This window comes from Panthera onca, chromosome B3 (genome assembly GCF_046562875.1).
Source record: "Panthera onca isolate mPanOnc1 chromosome B3, mPanOnc1 haplotype 2, whole genome shotgun sequence".
NCBI lineage: Eukaryota > Metazoa > Chordata > Mammalia > Carnivora > Felidae > Panthera > Panthera onca.
The window spans coordinates 131498685-131522392 of record NC_138344.1 but is presented as its reverse complement, the minus strand read 5'-3'; the positions used below and the strand labels follow the sequence as shown (position 1 = coordinate 131522392).

Genomic DNA, 23708 nt, shown 5'->3' with positions numbered 1-23708 from the left:
TGTTGTCAATAAGGCTTCTTTCTGGTCAACAGTTAAGTTTTTTGAGAGTCAAAGTTATACGTGGATTTTGGACTGTGCAGGGATTGACACCTGAACCCCCACGTTGTTCAGAGATCAACCCTATTTCACTCTTGTCACCTGTTTTACAGAGAAACCATTTCCATTTACAAATGAAGAAGTTTAGGTTTGAAGAAATTAAATAATTTTCTGAAAGATCTTAGAGCTAATAAATGGTAAAGCTTAAAGGTCCCTTAGTCTGTCTGGCTTTTTAAACTGTGTGTAAATATACCTTCTAGGATACATTGAGGTGTGGGGGTCAGCAACTTGCATCACTCTGTAGAGCTTTCCTGAAAGCAGAGAACACTCTTCCTTTCTTCTTTCCCCCGTCTTCCTTCCCTTCGTTTGTGCCTCCCTCTTGCTCAGTCTTTCCTTCCTTTTTCCTCCCTCCTTTCTTCCATTTCTTCAAAAACATTCATAGAGCACATGCTGTGTACCAGGAAATGTGCTGTGCTGGGAATATAAGGATAAATAAGGCATGGTCTTGCCGTGGTAAACATTCATATTCTGAGGGGGAAGGCATACATGCAAGAAAAGTCGTGATACAAGGTTATAAAGTGTAAATAAAGCAGGGTTTCTTAACCTTGACACTATTGACATTTTGGGCCAGCTAATTCTTTGTTGTGAGAATAGTTGCATTGTTGCGTACGGTGTAATCCTATGTATTGCAGGATGTTTAGCAGCATCCCTGGCCTCTACTCACTAGATGTCTATTAACACCACCCACCCAATTGTGGTAACCAAAAATGTCTCCACAATGTCAGATGTTTCCTGGGAGGCAAAGATGGACCCCTGCTGAGAACCACTAATGAGGAGATATGCATAAATTCCTTTTGCAGTGTAACAAAGGACTGATTAATTGTGCCTAATAGAATCAGGGAAACCTTCATGGAGATGATGACATTTGCACTGAGCAGTTTACCTGACAGGGGAGGTTGGAGAAAGTATTCCAAGTATGTTATTTGGAAAAGTGGGCCAAAAATCCCACAAAACACAGCTTATTTAAAAAACTGTGAGTAGCCTGAAGTATTCAAATCTTAGGGGCATGATGAAGAACTAATTAGAAGGATTGGTGAGGTCCTCAGGGGCACTGTTTATCTTTACCTTTAGTTTATGTAAAAGATTCCTCTTAAAGCACAATTATTTACCCATTGCATTTGGCAAGGAGTTTCAGTGTTAAGTTGTTCTGGCAGTACTGTAATGAAAGCTGTATAAAAACTGGTCATTTGCTACCATGATTCTGGGATTGGAGAGAATTCAAGTTAGATTAAATTAAAAGTCATTATGCCCACCGGACATCCCTGGATACCTACTGTAGGGGAGGCACAATTTTAGGTCTAGACGTCCTAGATTTTCAGCTGGGGCTCTTTAACAAAAAAATCAATGTAAAAAAGAAGAACAAAAGTTTATTAACAGGTGTAGTGCATATCACGTTGGAGAAATCTAAACCAAAGTAACTCAGAATGATGGCTTATATTTCCACCTTGTATAGAAAACAGCAGGTTCTTAAAGAAATGACAGGACAAAGGAAAGCAGTTTTAGGCTTCTAAGGGCCACAGGCTGTGGGAAGGTATATCTAGGATGAAACTCCTGGAGTAAGGTTTCTTTGGATTCCTCTTGTGCTGTCTCTGGGCTGAGTCTGTCTCCAGTAAAGGGAGAACTTACATAATCAACCGGTTGTATAATGTCAAATGTATCTCAATATAGTTGAAAAAATTGTATATATATATATATATACACATACACACACACACACATATATATATACACACACATATGTATAATTATTATAGGTATACAAATATGTGTATATATATATATATCGCATTTATGCAGAAAAGGAGGTGGAGTTTGGGGAGGCTCTTCCTTTATTGCCCTCAGCTGAAAATAACTTCTGTGTCAAAGAGGCATATTTTGGGGTGATATATTCTGGTTTCCTTCACCATCAAGCCATAGGTCTTTTGCTTCTGGCTTCACTTGAACAACAGTACTCTGCTTTAGGCATTGCAGAATCCAATCCTTTCTCCCAAGGCACAGGCTTACACTGCCTTCCCTATTTCTCCCAGTGCTTTCCGCTTCTTTCCTGTATTACGTTTCAACCAGCCAGTCTCATTTCTATAATTACAGACTTTTAAAATAAATTAAATGTTTCTTAAAATTGTTAAAAATGAAAAAAAATATCAAAAGTAAAAGTATTTCTGAAGTGTTTTATCTGAGGGCTTTGAAATTTAGATGACAAATCTAAATGGTGTTTTGTTTTGTTGGAGTAGAGTACAAATAATGCTCCTTTGTCATGAACTGTGATTGTAATTGGAGGTGAAAGAAACTGAAAGAACATTACCTGACAACGTGAATATGTTGACTATACCCTAATTTGAAAATTTTAATTCAAATCTGTTGAGTGCTTCTTATTTGAAAGCATTAAATGTCTTGGGGAAACATGAAGATAATTCAGCGGCTGCCACTGTCAAGAGCTCACAATCTAATATGAGTTGGATGAATATACAATTCACTAAAAATTTACCTAAAACACACTCATTTAGATATCTTGTGGGTACCTCAGATTCAGCGTGTCCAAAATGGAGATAAATGAGATTCAGCTTTCCTTTTAAACCTGCTTATCCTGGTATTTCCTACTTAGAACATGACATTAAATTAGCCTGGTTGCCTAAGCCCGAGAATCTGACTTGTTCTCTTCACCCAACAGAGCCAGTCAGTCCCAGAGCTGCATCCAAGATTTACCCTGAATATAGCTTAGTTCTCTACCATGACTACATCTGTGCCTTGTTGTTTTGTTTTTGTATTTTACCTTATCTCTGTTGGCCATTCTTTGCTTCATAATTTCTAATCTGTTGTTATAACCAACCAACTAGTTTTACATCTTCAGATTTTTCCCCCTAACCATTTTCTCAATCCACTAATAATCTTTCTTTTCTTCTGTGTTTATCAGTAGCTTTTAAGCTAATGTGTAAGTTCATTAGCATGCAGCTCAAGATATTTAACCTAGGCCAACTCCAGACTCCTCTTTTTTTTTTTTTTTCTTTAATGTTTATTTTTGAGAAAGAGAGAATGAGAGAGAGGCAGGGGGAGGCAGTGCAGAGAGAGGGGGAGTCACAGAATCCGAAGCAGGATCCAGGCTCTGAGCTGTCAGTACAGAGCCAGATGTAGGGCTCAAACTCATGAACCGTGAAATCATGACCTGAGCTGAAGTCAGATGCTTAACCAACTGAGCCACCCAGGCGCCCCCAGACTCCTCTTTTTATCTCTTACCAATTATTTCCTGGTAAACTACGCTCCTGTCTTTTGAGCTATTTAGAATTTGTCTATGTATAATACTGCTTCACATCTTTTACTTAGTTGCCTCCTCTGGAAAATTCTTACCCTCCATTTCTGTTCAGTCCTCCAACTTCATCTAATTCTTATTCCTTTTAAAACTTAGGTAACATCTGAAACCTTGCCTAACCTCTCCTCTCATCCCTGACTGCCATGCCCCACACTAATAGCACTCACTCTTTTATCTTCGCCAGCACTGAACATGGTGTTGTTCAAGCTTCTCCACCTATTAGCTGTGGGAAAATAACCTAGCCTCTCTGTGCCTTAGTCTCTGTATGTTTTAAAATAAGGATATCGTCATTGCCTATCTCTTAGAATTGCTGATTGTTACATGAGTCCATCCTTGTAAAGCGTTTAGAACAGTTTCTAGGACATAAGTCAGTTCTCAGTAAATGTTAGCCTTTGCCATCATCATCATCATTTCCATGTGAGATGTCCAATAGGCAATTGGAAATGTAAGTCTTAAATTCAGAAGAAGAGTTTAATATTAGAAAGTAGAATTTGGGAGTCATTTGTTGATTTAACCATTGAAACTGAAAGTGAGATACCCCAAGGCAAAAATGTAGAATGAAAAGACTGGAATATTAAAGACAGAATTTTGGGGGAGTTTATATTTAAGGGACAGGTAATGAAATTGTGAAGGAAACTCATTAGTAAGAGTCCAGGAGATCAAAGAACCAGGAGACAGTGCTACTGTGAAATTATCAAAAGTGTCAAACTCTACAGAAGTTAAACAGAAGACTTAATGGTCCGTGGGAACGTTTGGCTGAAAAACTTCAGTGAAATATTGGCTGTTGGCAGTCTTGTTATTTGTTATGTCTTTATATAAAATCAGTCTCAAAATTAATAATAATTGGCAGCTATATCCTTTATTTCAGGAGTTGCCTTTACAGGCAAAGCTATTCTAGCTCTTTATCCTTGTAGTTAAAAGTGATCACTTGAGTCTAAGAGAATAATTACAAATTGATAGTTTACCTGTGCATCAGTGAACATCTAAACCAAGTAAAACCTAAGTGATAGCATCTGTTCAGAGTCTTAACTGCTTAGTACTTTGTTTAAGTACTTTGTTTTAAGTACTTGTTTAAGTACCTCTGTATCTTTGTTTATAGCATTATCCTAGCCTAGAATGTACTTGCTTTCTTCTCTTTTTATCTGAGAGTGCACTTTCTGAAGGCCAGGTCACGTATCCTCCCTTCCTTTTCTTTACAGCCTTTCCTCTTCATTAAGCATCTGTTACCAGATATTCTGATTTAACTGAAAATGTCTTGTTTTCCTATTGAGTTTGCAAAATTTACCTGAATGTCTTAGTGCTCGTTGTTCTAGCATGGCAATACAGCTAACTATAGGTGCTCAGTGAGAATTATCTTTATTGATGAAGTATAGGATAAGATTTGTGAGTCACACAGAACAGTCCTAGAAACACTGAGCTTAGCCTCATTAGCATTTTAACAAATGTAAGAAAGAAATGTCAGTCACATATACAATCTGCTTTATATTTTTTATTTGATAAATGCCCATAACAAATAAGACTGTAAAATCCCATTTTATTTCCTTTTAATACATATGAAAATAAAAAATTTAATTGTATGACTTTTATAATTCTTTCTATTGTAGGTAGGTAGGGATCCCTCAATTCACATATGGGATACAGAGACCATTAAACCATTGTCAGTATTAAAGGGCTGCCACCAATATGGTGTCTGTGCTGTTGATTTCTCAGGTAAGGCTGTTTTCTGTCTCAATAAGAATGGTTAAAATGCAGAGGTGATATATAGCATTATAGTTGAAATCAGTGTTGCTTAAACTTGTCATGTAGCTATGACCTACACAGTTGTTTTAACATTTATTTATTTTTGAGAGACAGCACAAGCAGGGATGGGCAGAGAGAGAGAGGGAGAGACAGAATCCGAAGCAGGCTCCAGGATCCGAGCTGTCAGCAGGGCTCAAACCCATGAACCGCGAGATCATGACCTGAGCCAAAGTCGGACGCTTAACCGACTGAACCACCCAGACGCCCCTACACAGTTGTTTTCAAATGTACATACTATTGTCCTAACCAGTCAGGGCAGAGAGTGTGGGTTTGCGGGCTAGCTTATAACTTAACGTGTGTTATTTTTAATACCCATTAATATAAATATGTTTCTGTTAAAACAGAAAATGTTTGTATAACATCTAAAACCATCTGAATTACTGCTCATTCTATGTACCTCTTGCTTTGGGAAAACCCCAGTCTCACTTAATATTTTTTAGCCACAGAGTAAACTGAAAATGTTTAGGGTGAAAGCTAAGAAAGAAAGAGGTGAATACTGAGATACTTGTTTTCTAGCATTTCTACAAAGTGATAATTCCAGGCTATCTTATAAGAATAATTTGAGACCATTTTAGCTCTTTGCTTTATATTTTACACTTTAACAACTGCATGTAGATCTATAATGAAAGCTAGGATGTGGATTGGGGAGAGGGGAGAAATACCATTAATAGAGGATTTTATTTCAAGAAACGGCAAATTTGTGCCTTCTGCTGCTCCAACTGAAATGAGAGTGAATTATTGGGGGGAAGTGTAAATATGCCTTTAGGGACATGCTGAATGTCAAGAAACAAGAAGATTAATGGCAAACAAGGGAGTCAACAAGAGAAATTTCACAGGTAGTGATAACGAACTAATTGAGGTTTGCAAAAAGTGGCAGGGTGGTAAATGTTTAATTGTAGTTTGGGCCTTTGCAGCCTATAAACATGTGCACACCTGTCAGCACGACTGACTTAGTTCAGTCATTTGTGTAATACATTCATTACTTGTTTGATAATAGTAACAACTAATATAATTGACCTTCACTACAAACGGTCATATTAATGACGGTACGAGGTTGTAACCTACATCTTTTTCATTCAGTTAACTTTCATAATCCCTAGGAGTTGTTATATCACAATAGAGTTCTTACAGTAAATTTAATTGAAGTAAATCTTTCCTTCTTTCTTAATTTTTTCTTTTCGTTTAAAATCTCTTTTTTCCACTTATCTACCTCCTCCCCATCCTAACCTGGAAATGAGGCCAGAGAAAAATAACAATGTTTAAATGCATTGAGAAATTACTCTTTCCTTGCTTACAAATTCTGGTTATTTTATAGCTATATATATGCATGCCTAACATTTAACATCATTTTATAAAATTTTAAATATAGTACTGTGGTTTCAGAACATGTACTGAATGTTTTTTATCTTCTGAATGTTAATGGCCAGTGTCTCTCTGATTCATTTTTATAGCGGATGGGAAACGTTTGGCTTCAGTTGGAATAGATGATAGCCACACTATTGTGCTGTGGGACTGGAAGAAAGGAGAGAAACTTTCAGTAGCAAGGTGGGGGAAAAACTTGATATCACATTGGCAAAGTACTGAAATCACTTAAAAATTTTTTTAATTAAAACAGTTTTGAAATCAAACATGTAACCTTTTTTTAATTGCTACCATCTTTGTTACCATTGAATGAATAGTATAATCATGGTAAAAAGACAAATTAAGGATTCATTTGTAGGTTTATCCCTTGTGTACCTACTTTTACTGTAACTGTAGTAAGACATTGGAAGTAGCTATTATCTAAAACTCTGCATTTATAGGTAGAGTGAATTCTGTTGTATGATAAACTATTATATAGCCATTGGAAATGCACATAGCATATATTTGAAGGATGAAACATACACATCTATATCATAAAGAAGCTAGAGATTATTTTTATTTTCTGTTACATTTTCCATTTTCTAAATTTTCTACTATGAGTGTGTATTTTATAATAAAAAATATTAACAATTGCTTTAAAGGAGGAAATAGTCAACAGTGTCAGAGATTATTTTTTTAATGTCTTACTCCTTAAAATGAGACATTAAAGCACTTTAAAAATACAGTTAAATGCTTCTTTCAGCACATAGATAATGGCCAAATAAAAAATGGTTTAAGAGGAACTTTGTGTTTGGAATGGCTATGTTAAACTATAACAAAGTATTATAAAAGTTTTTTCTTTAACTGATTCATGCCACAGTTCCCTATGCACAGTACTATAGTAAGTGCTATTCAAAAGTTCTCTTCACACTGCTCCTATCTCTTAAAATTCCATTGAGAAGAGTTAAGAAATTAAAATTATGACAGAATAGCAAATGTGCAAATTCATGATTATATAGCCCAAACCTGAGAGATAAGTGGGTCAAAGGTTCAGTAATGGAGTAATCAAGGTAGGGTATGGATTAGGCAAAAGATTATTATAGGAAAGATTTATCTTCAGAGTTAAAACATTGTTTTGTTTTTTTCAGAGGAAGTAAAGATAAGATTTTTGTTGTAAAGATGAACCCCTACGTGCCTGATAAGTTAATTACAGCTGGAATTAAACACGTGAAGTTTTGGCGTAGAGCAGGTAAGGAAGTTCTTCTTTTTACTCCTTTGAAACAAGAAATTAGTACTTTTAAAAGTGATTTAGCTAAGTACAATGCAGTATCTGAGATTGGACCCTGGAACAGAAAGGAGATATTAATGGATAAACAGGTGAAATCTGAATGAGGTCTGGAGTTCAGTTAATAGAAATGCATTAAACATGTTGGTTTCTTAGTTTTGACAGATAGTCTATAGTATGTAAGATGTTAAACTCAAGAATTCTGTCACCCTTGAATCTTTTATGAAAATCTAAAATTATCCAAAATGTTTTTTTAAGTGATTCACAATTGTCTTGATATATTATAAACAAATAGAAGATTGTTTTTATTGTATTTATTGACTACATTGATGTAGTATTCATATTTTCAAAAGGGTTTAACTTATGAGATGAATCAAGTGATGTCCAAACTCCTTTCTTCTGCTAAACACATATTTTTTAGTATAAACTGAAAATGAAAAATTTTGTAAAAATTCTTTATATGCTATAAAATGATACAGAAGCGGAAAATCGTATTGCTTGAGTCATTGTAACTGTAGATTAGCAGCTGTGAAATAAGTTTGCATTTTAAAATAAAAAATGTCTCCTTTCTAAATAAACTAGTAGTATAAGTAGTATACTTATAAATTCCACCAGTTTGATATCTAAGTCTCAGCCCACTTAAACCTTACAGATAAAATACGCGAATAATAGAAATAAAACCTATCTAAGAAAAGAACAGTCTTAGTGAAGACATTTCCCAAGTTCAGGTTACTTTCAAATTGTAAACTACATAGAACGTGAATTAGTTTTCAGACTTGGATTTTCTACTTTATCACAAACTCATCAGATCATGGTGTATATACATTTACATAGTAAAAAGAAGTATTTTCACATTTTCATTCCTATATATTTAAACAAAATTTTAGAGTATCTTATTTACTTGGAATTGCAAATACCAAACAAGTAGTACTTATTATTTCTGTCTTGGAAAAAACCAAAAACCTTTGTAAATTTCTTTGAAATAAGAGACTTAAAGGGGCACCTGGGTGGCTCAGTCGGTTGAGCATCCGGCTTCGGCTCAGGTCATGATCTCGTAGTCAGTGAGTTCGAGCCCCGCGTCGGGGTCTGTGCTGATAGCTCAGAGCCTGGAGCCTGCTTCAGATTCTGTGTCCCCCTCTCTCTGCCCCTTCCCCACTCATGCTCTGTCTCTCTCTGTCTCAGAAATAAATAAACATTAAAAAAAATTTTTTTTAAAAAAAGAGACTTAAAGTAAATAGTTTTGGAATGAAGAGATTTACAATTGAATAACTTTTTCCTTAAGTTTCATTAGTCATATAGTAGACCTGAAACTGAACCATATGGGTAAATGTTAAAACTTTGATGTGCCTTCCAGCCTTCCTCACTTTTGGGGTTCTGATCCATGGAGTTCACTAGCCAAGTGAGAAATAAGTAACCACTTTATTCATTGGAGTAAGTGCTAATCCTCTAAATGCATAGCTTTATGTAAATTAAGTAGTCATGGCGTAGGCCTGAGTCTAAAAGGGAGCTCTGACCTCCTGTCTCAGATCTAGGCTTTGAGAATTTCAACTTATGAATTATTAATCTGTCCTCGAAGGAATTTGAGCTCTGTTTCATGGTTGGTAGGGGCAGGGAGCCACCAAGAGTTTTTTGAGTGCAATGATGACCTGGTACAATAGGAATATGTTATGCTGTGCCTGTCAGAAAACCCAGTTGATTATTATCTAAACCAGGAGTGGCAGACTATTTCTGTAAATGGAGAAATAGCAAATATTTTAGACTTCTAGGCCCAGGGACAAAATCAAGAATATTATATAAGTACTTACAGAACAAGAGTGAAAACTCCTACCCTATTTTATACCCGGTTGCCATTAACTGGAGATATTCTCTCCAAGATCAACTTGCTGTAGTGAAAGGGCCTGGCAGTTTGGGCTGGGGGAACCATGGTCAGTCTTATTCCTCCCCAGTGACACATAGGTCCTAGTGTGTTCTCCTTCTGGAAAGCCCTACCTTCTCACCTTGAGGAGCTAGCTAGAGTTGAGGCAGCTCCTAGACAGAATTCCACTGCTAGGTGCCATTAGCCAGTTGCCATTAGCAAAGTCCTCAACTTGTCAATGGTAACAAGCTTAGACCTTGGGAAACTACTAGCTGGCAGCCAAAAGTTGGGGAGGCAGTTTCTGGGAGCAGAGAAGGAAATAAGCATGGCCTGTGTAGCTCCCAGTGCTAACCTGTTCCAGTGGGCTCTGTACAAAAACAGGTTTTTGACAGGGTGACAGGGTTTCGCCCACAGCCTGTAGTTTGCCTCTCCTGCTCCAGATGACAGTCTGTGCTCTCCTGAAAGCCAGTCCCTTCCCTTTTATACTAGATCCTTTCTCTTCTCGCCCACTCAAGGACATCACTGCAGCCCTTCTTCCCTTTCTCTCCCGCATCCTCACTTTTCCCTCTTACTCTTTCTCTTTGGCATACAAATGTGGGGTTATTTTTCTATCTTAAATAAATAAAACCAAACAAAAACCTTCCTTCAACTCGACCCTTGAGTTGCTAATCAATTTCTCTTCTTATCTATGTACTTTAACACCTTTAGACCATTGTTTAAATGTTTACTTTGCAATTTATCTTCTTCTTTCCCTTGAGGGAATTCTGACCTATTTTTCCCCCTCATGAGTCCACTTAATTATTCTTACAAGTTCACTAACAACTCTGACTGCTGTGTTAAGAAAAGTCAGTCTTCTGAATACATTTGGAATATGCCCACTTTTTAAAAAATTATTTTTTATTTATTATCTTTAAAAATTGTTTTTAATGTTTATTTTTGAGAGAGAGAGAGAGACAGACAGAGCATGGGCCAGGGGGAAGGGCAGAGAGAGAGAGAGGGAGACACAGAATCTGAAACAGGCTCCAGGATCCGAGCTGTCAGCACAGAGCCGGATGAGGGGCTCAAGCTCTTGAATCGTGAGATGGTGACCTGAGTCGAGGTCGGACACTTAACTGACTGAGCCACCCAGGCACCCCATATGGAGTATGACCACTTTTCATCATTTCCATCCAACCGCCCTGGTCCATGCCACCTTTATCATTTGCCCAGATGATTGAAATAGACATCTAACTCCTTTCTTCCTTGCTGTTCTCTGATTTACTCTCAACCCAGAAATCAGAATGAACCTATTAATACATGATATGCCAGATTTCATTCCACTAACCATTTCCCATCTCATGTAGAGTAAAATTTAAATCCTTACAATGGCCTGTAATGCTGCCTTTGACCTCTGTGACCCCATCTCCCATTACTTCCTCCCTTATTTTCTTTGCGACACCATACTGACCTCTATAGCTGTTCCTTGAAGGTTCTTGTCACATTCCTGCATTGGGCCCTTGGTGATCCCTCTGCCTTAAACCCTCTTCTTGCATGGCTTGCTCTTGCTACCTCCTTCATTCAACTTCTACCTTCCCAGTGAGGCCTTTCTTAACCACCCTACTTAAAACGGGCCTCTCCCATTTCTTATCTCCCGTTTATGCTCACATTTTCTACATAGCACCCATCATCATCTGTTAACATACTGCACATTTTGCTTATTTGTTATATTTATTGACTGTCTCACCAGGAAACTCCATGAGAACAGGGAGTTTTGTTGTCTCTTTTGTTCATAACTTTACCCCCAGTGCCTTGAATAGTGCCTGGCATATATATTTCCTGAATGAATGAATAAGTTCAATTGGGAAAAAAATTGGGCAAAAGATATCAATAGGTAATGAATGGCCAATAAAAAATAGGAAAATATGATAAAAAATAATCAGAGAAATGCACATTAAAACCATAGTAAAATTCAGTTGGTATTTCATATCCCCCAGTCTAACAATACCAAATATTCCTGAAAGGTGGGAAGCAACAAGAACTCCTTTCACTATTAATGGGGGTGTAAATTAGTGCCTCAACTTTGTAAAATAGTTTGGCAACAGATGATACCTCTCATTTATATGCTTTCCCTTTTGTGAATACCCTGTGGTCATTCCTGGGCATTCCTAGAGAATCTCTTGTACTTGAATAGAAGAGGCCTTTACAAGAATGTTCAAAGCAGTGTTGTTTTCAATAGCAAAGGCTTGGAAGCAACTCAAGTGCCCATTAATAGGAAAATGGATGGACGGTTATGTTCATATAATGGAATGCTTACAGGGTTACAAAAATGCATTTTCTAGATGTACAAATCAACATATATAAAACTCCAGTACAGATTGTTGGTGATAAAAGCAAGTTGCAAAGGAATATAGTTGACTCTTGAATAGCATGGGAGGTTAGGGTGCTGACCCTGCATATAATATTTGACTCCCCAAATACTTCTAATAGCCTACTATTGACCCAAAGCTTTACCAGTGACATAAACCATCAATTAACACATATTTTATAAAGTATATTATGTAGCATAATTTTACAACAAAGTGAATTGGAGCAAAGAAAATGTTAAGAAAATCATGACGCATGCCCCTGGGTGGCTCAGTTGGTTAAGTATCTGACTCTTGATTTTGGCTCAGGTCATGATCTCACAGTGCATGACATCGAGCCCCATGTCAGGCTCTGTGCTGAGCCTGCTTTGGATTCTCTCTCCTTCTCTCTCTGCCCCTACCCCACATGTGTGCACATACACTCTCACTCTCAAAAGGAAACATTTTGGGGTGCCCGGGTGACTGAATCAGTTAAAGCATCCAACTTAGGCTCAGGTCATGATCTTGTGGTTTGTGAGTTCGAGCCCCGTGTCGGGCTCTGTGCTGACAGCTCAGGTCCTAGAGCCCGTTTCGAATTCTGTGTCTCCCTCACTCTCTGCCCCTCCCCCTCTCATGTTCTGTCTGTCTGTCTCTCTCTCAAAAATAAATAAACATTAAAAAAAATTTTTTTAATAAACATTGTAAAGAAAGAAAATCATAAGAGAAAATCCATTTATTGGACTGTATTGAAAAGTATCATGTAAAAATAGACTTGTACGCAGGTCAAACCACTGTTGTTCAGGACAAACCACTGTTGTTCACTGTACATACAGGATGGTATTATAGAAAATATTAAAACATGGATAATCTAACATTGCCTAAGAATTTACAAATAAGTAGTAAAAATAAACATTACAAGGTTGCTTTTTCCTGTATTTTAAGTATGCTAATAAATGTACTGCATTTTCCCAAACCACTCAATTTAAAGGAATGCATGAGAATAGTCAACATCACTTTCACAATAGTAAGGGGTGAAAAAGGGAGATGGGATTGGCATCGTGTTTTCGTTGTTTTTACAATTTTATGTAGGTTGTTAGGGGATATACATACATTCATTGTATTGAGGTTTTTTGGTACTCTCTTGTTTTCTTAAATATGTCATAATAAAAAATTTTGAAAACCAACCAAAAGTGCTAAGGACTGATTAAAGCCAACTTAGCATATATGTTTTTATCCAAAAAGCTATGGCCTAAAAGGTGCTGTGGGTGTGGCTGTCTCAGCCAGGCAAGTTGCTGATTGAGAGACTTATATTTTTCTTTTTAAGTCTCTATTTAAACATTTACAGTAGGAAAGAAATTTTATCATTTTATACATTTTAAAAGTGGTACTTCTGTGATATTTTTTTATGAACCAGGGGGAGGATTGATTGGAAGAAAAGGCTACGTGGGCACACTGGGGAAAAATGACACGATGATGTGTGCAGTATATGGATGGACTGAAGAGATGGCTTTTTCTGGAACATCCACAGGAGACGTGTGTATCTGGAGAGATGTCTTTCTTGTAAAAACAGTTAAAGCACATGATGGGCCAGTGTTTAGTATGCATGCATTGGAAAAAGTAAGTATCCTGAAGATATTTTTACATTAAACATAATTTGATCATGGATTGTAGAGCATTTTCACAAGTAAAGGAGTATTGCCTTTCTGCGGAGCTGAGCCACCCAGTAATAATCTGTAAACTAGAGCCTTTCTACCTTCTTTTATTCCTCTTTCAAACTTCTGAACACAGAGTGAAATAGGTCTGCTATTAAAAAACAGTTTTAACTCAATACTTCTTAATCTCTTCCTGTGTGTCAACAATGGCTTAAGTGCTTTATTATCACCATATCCTGTGAGGTAACTACTGTTCTTATCCTCTCTTTTTGAAGGATGGGATTATGAAGCATCCAGGAGAATATATGTATCTTGCTAAAAGTGGTAGAGTTACCTTATGGTTCCAAATTACAAACCTTGCTCTTAAAGTCCTGTCCTAAAAGTAGAATGTTTATTGTTACTGTAAATATTTTTGTAGTTTTCATGTTGATGTATAAAAAACATAATAGATTCTTATGCTAATTTGTTTGTAAACTGTAATTTTTAGCTGTAAATGTTCTTTCCTCTAGAGGTTTGCAACATAAAGTTATTTTTTTCAATATTTAGATCTTTATTAACTTGAAGCTTTTACTTTCAAAGGGATTTGTAACTGGAGGAAAAGATGGGGTAGTAGCTCTTTGGGATGACTCCTTTGAAAGATGTCTCAAGACCTATGCTATAAAAAGAGCCGCTTTGGCACCAGGATCTAAAGGTGATTTGAGATTTAATTTAATTTGAGCAGTAAAAGGTTAATTGCTCATTAACATGCATGGCCACTGAGGTGGAGCACGCGGAATATATTTTTCCATCTTTACTAGATAGGCATCAGAATTTAATGGGAAAAGCTGTTTAACTGGGTGCCAGAATCATTGCTGTCCTTTCATAATCTATTTTCTGTGACACAGATGGTAAAGTATTAGCCAAATGCAAGATTATTAGTGATAATTTTATCATTTTTAATTTTTCAAAGAAAATTGCCCACATGGGCATCACATTTACCATCAGTCAGGAATTTGTGTTCAAGCTTGGCATTTTGTTTCATGTTCGTGTTTTGTTGACCTTGCCTGTGTATCCTTGCAGGCCCTTCCTTTTACCCTTGCTCTCAGTGTATTAAGGCATTACACCACATTCTCTGTGACCTCCAGGCCTTTCTATATGCTATAGCTTTTGCCTAGAATTTGCCCTTCTCTTCCCTCTTGCCCCTTCCAATTATCTGACCATATACTCATTTTTCAAATCTCAAACATTATTTCTTCGAGGATGATTGCTTCCACTCCCATCTCCCCTCCATCCCCTCAAAAAAACTAAAATTCCCTTATGTTATGCTCCTGTTTCACTATGCTCCTCACACAGGGCCTGTTTTCCGTATTATATGCTCTGTGAGGGCAGGAGCTGGCCCTGTTATGTTTACAAATATATCTCTGAAGCCTTCCTAGGACATAGTAGACAGAAAAGCATCAATCTTGAATTGAATTAAAAGTACTGACTGGAATATTGTAGGTGCTCTAAGAAAGTAAGGATGTGAATGAGGAGGGGCAAATATAAGAGGAAACGGTTATTGGAATAGTAGTAGGAGAGCTGGGATAATAATTGTATATAGGTGGTACTTTTTTACTTATTTATTTTGAGAGAGAGCGGTAGCAAGGGAGGGGCAGAGAGAGAGGGCAAGAGAGAATCCCAAACGGGCTCCACCCCCTCAGCACCGAGCCGCCGTGGGGGGCCGATCCCATGAACCACTACTACACCATGAGGTGAGCAGAAATCAAGTCAGACGCTTAACTGACTGAGCCACCCCTGCACTCCTAGGTAGTGCTTTTGAGATTAGTCAATTGAGTGGTTTGGGAAAATGCAGTGCATTTATTAGCATACTTAAAATACAGGAAAAAGCAACCTTGTAACGTGATTTTCATTGTCAAAGTAGCATCATCTGCAATATGTACATCCTTGTATTCTAGTGACTTTATACCTAGAAGAATATCTCCACTTAACATTTCAGGTCTTCTCTTGGAAGATAACCCATCTATACGTGCCATATCATTAGGACACGGTCATATTTTAGTTGGCACAAAGAATGGTGAAATACTAGAAGTGGATAAAAGTGGCCCAATAACACTTCTGGTCCAGGTAATTTGAAAAAAATTAATATACTTTTTTTCCATTTATATGCAGTTGATTAATATGTAAGAGCCAAAAGTTAACAATAGTGAAAATAACGTTAAATTAATTAGGGAAATATTTCATAATATATACCAAAAATTTTTAATTTAATTATAGCTTGATGAGTAGATATCAGTAAATAAATATGCACATTATCATGTGGAATAATTGCCAATATTTTAAGTAATTTCTTATCACAAAACAAGAAACCAATGAAAAGAAAAAACAGTTGTAATTAATTTAACCAAGTCAATTTATTTCATGTTCAATTTTATTTCTTTGAAGTACATTTGTTGAATCTAAGGTAGTTGTTTTTCTGTGAAACTCTTCATTTTCATCCTTAAGTTTCTAATTAAAAAAAATTAAAAATGTACACTAAAATTTTGTTGCTGAAAATATTTGTCAGTGAAAATATTAATAAAACAAATGTTAACATAATACAAAAATAATAGCAATACCAACATTTGTGTGGTAGAAATATAAAACGGAAGAGCAGGATCACCTGATCCTTAACATTTTCATCAAGAATGCTGTATTGGGGCGCCTGGGTGGCTTCATCAGTTGGGCGACCGACTTCAGCTCAGGTCATAATCTCATGGTCTGTGGGTTCAAGCACCGTGTCAGGCTCTGTGCTGACTGCTCAGAGCCTGGAGCCTGCTTCAGATTCTGTGTCTCCTTCTCTCTCTCCTCTGCGCCCCCCCTTGTGTTCTATCAAAAATAAATAAACATAAAAAAAAAAAAACTTAAAAAAAAACCAGCTTTGCCTTTAAAAAAAAAAAAGAATGCTGTATTAATTTTTTAGGTATACATTTCCTATATATATTATATCTTTCTGAAAAGTATGGAGAGCAATAAATACTTTAAAACACAGTAAGTGAGGTAGGATCTACCTAATGAAAAATTGTCCTCCAGCTCTATATGGTAGGACCAATTTTAAGTTTGCCTTTTATTCTGAAAAAGAATTATATTCTTTCTTATTACAGACTTATTTTTTACTCCAACCCCACTCCCCCCCACCTCACTTTTGTTAAAACATCAAAGAGCACTCTTAGAGGAGAGCACTGCACATGCTTTAATGTTAATGTAATATCCTGATGTACCAAGGAGAATTTGTAAGCAAATAAATATACATATTTACAAATATACAAATATGTACAAATATATATATTTGTATATATTGTATACAAATATATACAAATATACATATAAAACAAAACGTTTTATATTAAATTTACTGTCAAAATTTGGTGTCTTACTCTTTAACTTCAGTTACATAATATTCCTTTAAAAAAATTTTTTTAAGTTTAAGAGAAAGAGAGGGAATGGGGGTAGGGCAAGGCAGGATAGAGAGAATCCCAAGCAGGCTCCACGCTGTCAGCGCAGAGCCCAACAAGGAGCTCAGTGTCACAAATTGTGAGATAATGACCTAAGCCGAAATCAAGAGTTGGACACTCAACTGACTGAGCCACCCAGGTGCCCCACATAATATTCCTTTCAAGTAGAAAGATGGTAGAGTCATGGTATTTAACATATTTATGATCTCTTGGAAAATACTAACACAAGTACGCTTTTACAGGTGAATCCACAGACAGCACTTTCAAAAACACAGACAATTTTATAATTGTAAGAAAAGATTTTGAAGTGATAAATGACATCCTGTTATTTTTCCTATTTATTATAGAGCTTAAGATTTCAGATGTCTACTGTCTCCTAAACATCAGAAACAAAACAAGGATGTCAGGTCTCACCATTATTGTCTAGCATTGTGTGTGAGGTCTTAGCCAGTCTAGAAAAACAAAGCAATATAGGTCTAAGTGTTGGAAATAAGTGGAGAACACTGTCAGTATTTGCAGATATTTTAACCCTCTACTTTGCATATTCAAGAGAATAAACTGAAAAATTACTAGAATTAAGGAGTCTGGTAAAGTGAGATTCAAAATCAACATCTAGAAGCCAATAGTATTTCTATATATCAGCAATAACCAATTAGAAAAATATGACATAGAAATAGTACTCACAAAGAAAACTATACAATAGCCAGGAATAAATATAGCTAAAACTATGGAAGATCAGTGTTAAGAAAGCCATAAAGTTTTACTAAAGACATAAAACATCTAAATAACTTATGAATTCAGTATGATCATAAACCAAATCCAAATGATATTTTTCAAAAATTCTGGAAAGATTTTTAAAAAATCATCTAGAAGAAAAAGTACTCAAAAAGAGTGCAGAAATTTTTGAGAAACTCCATGCGGGAAATAAGATAAAACTTATAGTAATTAAAAGTGTGGGGGGAAAAAGTGTGGAGATATACAGGGAAATGCAAATCAAAACCACAGTGAGATATCACCTCATACTTGTCAGAATGGCTAAAATCAAAAACTCAAGAAATGACAAGTATTGACAAGGTCGTGGAGAGAAAGGATACTCCTGCACTGTTGGTGGGAATGCAAACTGGTGCAGCCACTCTAGAAAATAGCATGGAGTTTCCTCAAAAAATGAAAAATAGGACTACCCTGTGATCCAATAGTCACACTACAGGGTATTTACCCAAAAATACAAAAACACTATTTGAAAGGATACATGCACCCTATCTTTTTTGCAACATTATTTATAATAGCCAAACTATGGAAGCAGCTCAAGTGTCCCATCAACTGATGAATGAATAAAAAAGACGGGTGTGTGTGTGTATAAAATGGAATATTATTTTGAATATATTATTCACCCATAAAAAGAATGAAATCTTGCCATTTGCAAGATGGCAACATGGATAAAGCTAGAGAATATGATACTAAGCAAAATAAACCAGTCAGAGAAAGACAAATACCATCTGATTTCACTTGTGTGGAATTTAAGAAACAAAACAAATGAGCAAAGGGAAAAAAAAGAGACCAAAAAACCAGACTCTTAACTGTAGAGAACAAACTGATGGTTACCAGAGAGAAGGTGGGGGTGAGGGATGGGTGAAATAGGTGATGGGGATTCAGAGTACACTTAATCTTGATGAGCACTGAATAATATATGGAACTATTGAACCCCTATATTGTACACCTGAAACTAACATTGCATGTTATCTACAGTGGAATTAAAAAAAAAAAAAAAGTGTGGAGATATATGTACATAACTGGGCATTCAGATGAACACAGAAAAAAAAAAAAAACATGTACAGCAGTGTTTGTAGCAGCATTCTATGGGTCAGTTTGAGGAATAGCACCTCTTAACAACATTAAATTGTATCCATGAACATGGGATCTTTCCATTCAGTTAGATCATCTTTAACTTTTTTCAACAGGTTTATAGTTTTTAGTATACAAGTCTCATAGTATAATGGACCTCATTTATTCTAATAGTTTTTTAGTGGATTTTTAGGATTTTTTATATATAAGATCATGTGAATGGCAAATGTAGTTTTACTGTTCCCCTTCCAATTGGGATGCCTGTTATTTCTTTTTCGTGGCTAAATATCCTGGCTGGAATCTTCAGTACAATGTAGATTAGAAGTAGAACAGACAGAGGAAGTATTCAATTTGTACCATTTAGTATTAACTGGATTTTTCATAGATGCCCTTTATCAGATTGACGAATGACACTTCTGCTCCTAGTTTGATGCAAGTTTTTATCATGAAAGATTGTGTCATTTGTCAAAAGCATTTGTCAAAGGCTTTTTCTTTGTCTATTGAGAGATCATGTGGTTTTTTTTTATTCTATTGATATGGTGTATTATATTAATTGGTTTTCATCTTTTAAACCAACCTTGCATTCCTGAGATAAACCCCACTTAGTTACGGTGTAGAATTCTTTTTGTATATGTTGGAATCAGTTTGTTAGTACTTAGTTGAGGATTTTAGCATCCACATACTATATATAAGGGATCATGGGTCTATAGTTTCCTAGTGATGTCTGATTTTGGTATCAGGGCCATTTTGGCTCCATAAAATGTTTTGGGAAGTCTCCTCTCCTCTTCTCTACTCAGTCTTTTTCCCTGACTACACCCAGCCCCTGAACTCCATTAAATTGCTGACTGATGCTGACTAAATTGCTACTGTTTTCAACACTTTCCCTAGAGCACAAATTGCTCAGCCTCCTTAAAGGGGACACCCCTTTCGTAGGTTAATGTTTGAGATTTTGACTTGAAGCAGTATCCTCCCAGCAATCTCTGAGATTGCCCTGGTTCTGTTGAGCAAACTCACTAGTCTTCAGAGTAGCCTGTATGTTTAAGGAGTACCAGTCAGCTCCCATTTGCCTTTCATCACAACCTTCATTGTTTTTGAGAGCACCTTTAGGCTTGAACTTTTCTACACTGTGAAGCAAATGAAGTCATTTCCTTTGAGGAGACATTAGGAGCTATTTTATGGCTTGCTTTTTCTTCCAGGCACACTGTCTGATCCAAGGCTCTGAAGTTGAGTGTTTGGATAGTGATGACTCTTTTCTGAGTGTCCCTTGCTTTAGAAACTGAGTGCTCCATTTTGGGGAAGGGGTAGTAGGGAGCAGTGGCCTCAAGTCTTCTTGGGTTGAACTGAAGCCCCAGTATTCTTAGTGGCATGACCCCCAGTGTAGAACCTCCATCTCAGAATAGGGATGGCAGAAGGGAGTTCCCACCTGTGTCCAGCACTCATCAAGGTTTCAGCTTTTAACAGGCATTGAGGGCAGGATAAGAAATGCGGTCACCTGCCTCTTCTGGGAAGATAGCCCATTAGAGTAGGGGAAGGAGAGAGAGCACCCATACCTTGTGTTGTTTACGTCAGTCTGGTGTGGAGTTTTCAGGTCAGTGAGTTGGAGATGGGGAGGAAAGGAGTGGGTCTTGGTTCAAATACTGCAAACTCTCACTGTTCTTACCAAATATTAGCAGACTTTCTTAAGTAAATATTTCTTCATTTGTCATAGTCCCTTGGAACCATTTCCGGAGACCTTAATTTTTTATTATTAATTTCACCAGTTTCACTGGGGAGCAGGTCTGCAGCACTCCTTGTTCTCACATGCAGGAACTTCCTCCTCTGTGGCAGTTATTAACATTCCAAGGCAGCCAGTTTCTATTCTCCTCACTCAGTGAATATTTTAGGATTTTAAACTAGTTTAAATAGTAACTGATTGTAGTGTAATTGTGAAGATAAAGTTGTTACTGAGGTATTTTAAGGTATATTCCAAAGAGAAAGTTTTAGATTAATCCATTATTCATTATCCTGTCGTGTATTATCAGGTGTTGTCTTTAGTTTTCTTTTAAAAACACATATATTTAGGTTAAATTTATCTTAACTATGTTCTCTTTGTAGGGACACATGGAAGGAGAGGTATGGGGTTTGGCTACACATCCCTATCTGCCCATCTGTGCTACTGTCAGTGATGATAAAACCTTAAGAATATGGGATCTGTCTCCTAGTCATTGTATGTTGGCTGTCCGGAAACTGAAAAAGGGTAAGAGGCTCTCAGACTTGAGCACAGATTAACATGTTAGTCACATTTAGTCACAGTTTTCTAACTCTTCACAAATCTAAGAAAGCTACAGTAGGTGTATAAAAAAGGCTTTACATATTTATTCTATGTGCACTTGCTCATGATGCGATATAAAGAAAATTAATTATACCCAGTCTTTGCTTTGTGAGACCTCCTGTGAGCATACCTATCCTGAACCTGTTTGCAGTGTCATGATGGAATTAAAAATACAGGAAGAAAACAAGTTATCTACCCTTTATGACTCTAGAATATATGTAATTCAGAATCAAAAATGAAGAAAGAAGGCCTTAATTTATAAAGGGGTAGCAGAATTGAGGGGAGAATATTTTAGGGTGAAACAAAACTAAGCACATTTTGTAGGAGGCAAATGAAGCTAGCCTGTCAGTATAGAGAGATAAGGGGCTCAGTTATTGCATTAAGACTGATATTATTAACCTAGGGCAAATGAGGATGTACAGATAGCTTCACATTTCTTAGTGAGGTGGTAGGGAATGTTATTTTAGAATATGGAGGTATTGAAGGAGGAACTCTGGTTGAAAAGGTTGGGAATTGGGAATGTAAGAAATGTGATGGAAACAGCAGATGAAAGGATTGTCAGGCCATAATAAGGGCCAAGTTAAAGTTAGGTAACATGAATTTGTAATTCAGTCAGTTAATTTATTTTTTTCTTCTTCTATTAAAAGAGTCTGTTCTTCTAGGGTTACTGTATTCAAACATTTGTACTTAACTAAAAATCTGAAACTAATCACTGTCTCTAGAATAATTGAACTCCTGTCACTGTCTCTTCTTCTTTTTTTTTTTTTTTTTTGAGTTATTGATGGCCAGCATTTTCATTCTTTAGTTGTTTTTTCCCCCTGAGATCTAGAGATTACCAAATGTTATATCAGCATTTCTATACTGAACTTTCTACATGAAGGGTTACAGTAAGATCACAAAACCATAGTCACACTTCTGTGTACACAGGAAATCACAGTATCAAATACTCTTCTTCACAAGGCCATAGGAAGCCGATCAAATTTGGAACATACCTTTAATAGACCTCAGATTTTCTTTCTTTTTTTTATCGAGGTATAATTGACACATAGCATATTAGTTTCAGGTGTACAACATAATGATCCAATATTTGCATATATTGTGAAATAATCACTACGATAAATCTAGTTAACATCCATCACCATACATAGTTACAAAATGTTTTCTTTTTATGATGAAAATTTTTAAGATCTACTCTTTTAACAACTTTCAAATATGCAATATAGTATTAATTATGATTATTATTATTAATATAGTGATTATTAATCATAGTCACCATGTATGCCCACCTGCCACTGGCAACCACCAATGTTTTTTGTATCTACGAGTTTGTTGTTTTGTTTAATGTTTTTAAATTTATTTTTGAGAGAGAGAGAGAGAGATACAGAGTGTGAGCAGGGGAGGGGCAGAGAGCGAGGAAGATCCAGAACCCGAAGCAGGCTCCAGTCTCTGAGCTGTCAGCACAGAGCCTGACACAGGGCTCAAACTCAAGAAACGTGAGATCATGACCTGAGGTGAAGTCAGGTGCTTAACCGACTGAGCCACTCAGGCGCCCCTGTTTTTGTTTTTTTAGATTCCACATATCAATGAGATGGTATAGTGTTTGGCAAGATGTCATTCATTTTTATGGCTGAATAATATTCCATTGTGTATGTGTATTTACACACCATTTTCTTTACCCATTTATCTGTCAGACACTTAGGTTGTTTCTGTATCTTGATTATTGTAAATAATGCTGCAGTGAACATGGGGGTGCATATGTCTTTTTGAGTTAGTGTTTTCATTTTCTTCAGATAAGTACCCAGGACTTGCTGGGTGGACTTGCTGCATCATATGGTAGTTCTATTTTTAATTTTTGAGAATTTGGTTTTTTTAATCCCTCTTCAATTGGACATTATTATTGTTTAATGCAGTCAGTGTTTACTTTGGCTTATCTATGCTTATTCACTTCTTCACATTTTCTTCTTGTATCTCAGACATTTTTTCTTTTATCATTTTCTTCTAAAATGTAGCCTTAGAGTTTCTTTAATAAAGACTTGTTGGCAATTCCTTCAGTTTGCTTTGTCTGAACCAGTGGAATTCCAAGTATAAGATGGTGGGAGTGGTCTGTTCCAGCAGCAAAAGTATTTTATCACTGACATTGCAATTCTTAAAAAGCAAACTGATTTTTTTAATTGACATATATTTGATGTTAGTTACATTTTCTGTTTCATCATAATTCAGTCTTGGTAGGTTTTACATTTTTAGGAATTTATCCATTTCTTCTAGGTTGTCCAATTTGTTGGCATTATAATTGTTCATAGTAGTCTCTTAAGATCTTTTGTGTTTCTGTGGTATCATTTGTAACATCTCTTTCATTTCTGATTTTACTTATTTGTATCCTCTCTTGTTTCTTAGTGTAGCTAAAGGTTTGTCAATTTTATTTGTCTTTTCA

The 23708-nt window shown here is 36.3% G+C and overlaps 1 protein-coding gene across 7 annotated transcripts in view; it reads left to right on the top strand.

The window, feature by feature from the left end:
- EML5 (EMAP like 5) overlaps window positions 1-23708 on the top strand; it is a 179158-nt gene that overhangs the window by 81787 nt on the left and 73663 nt on the right. For all 7 annotated transcript variants that reach the window (XM_060620490.3, XM_078447924.2, XM_078447925.2 and 4 more), the window contains 7 exons: window positions 5005-5110; window positions 6652-6745; window positions 7690-7790; window positions 13417-13619; window positions 14234-14345; window positions 15630-15757; window positions 21061-21202. In XM_060620490.3, coding sequence (XP_060476473.2) covers window positions 5005-5110; window positions 6652-6745; window positions 7690-7790; window positions 13417-13619; window positions 14234-14345; window positions 15630-15757; window positions 21061-21202 — 886 coding nt within the window. The remainder of the gene's footprint in view (window positions 1-5004; window positions 5111-6651; window positions 6746-7689; window positions 7791-13416; window positions 13620-14233; window positions 14346-15629; window positions 15758-21060; window positions 21203-23708) is intronic.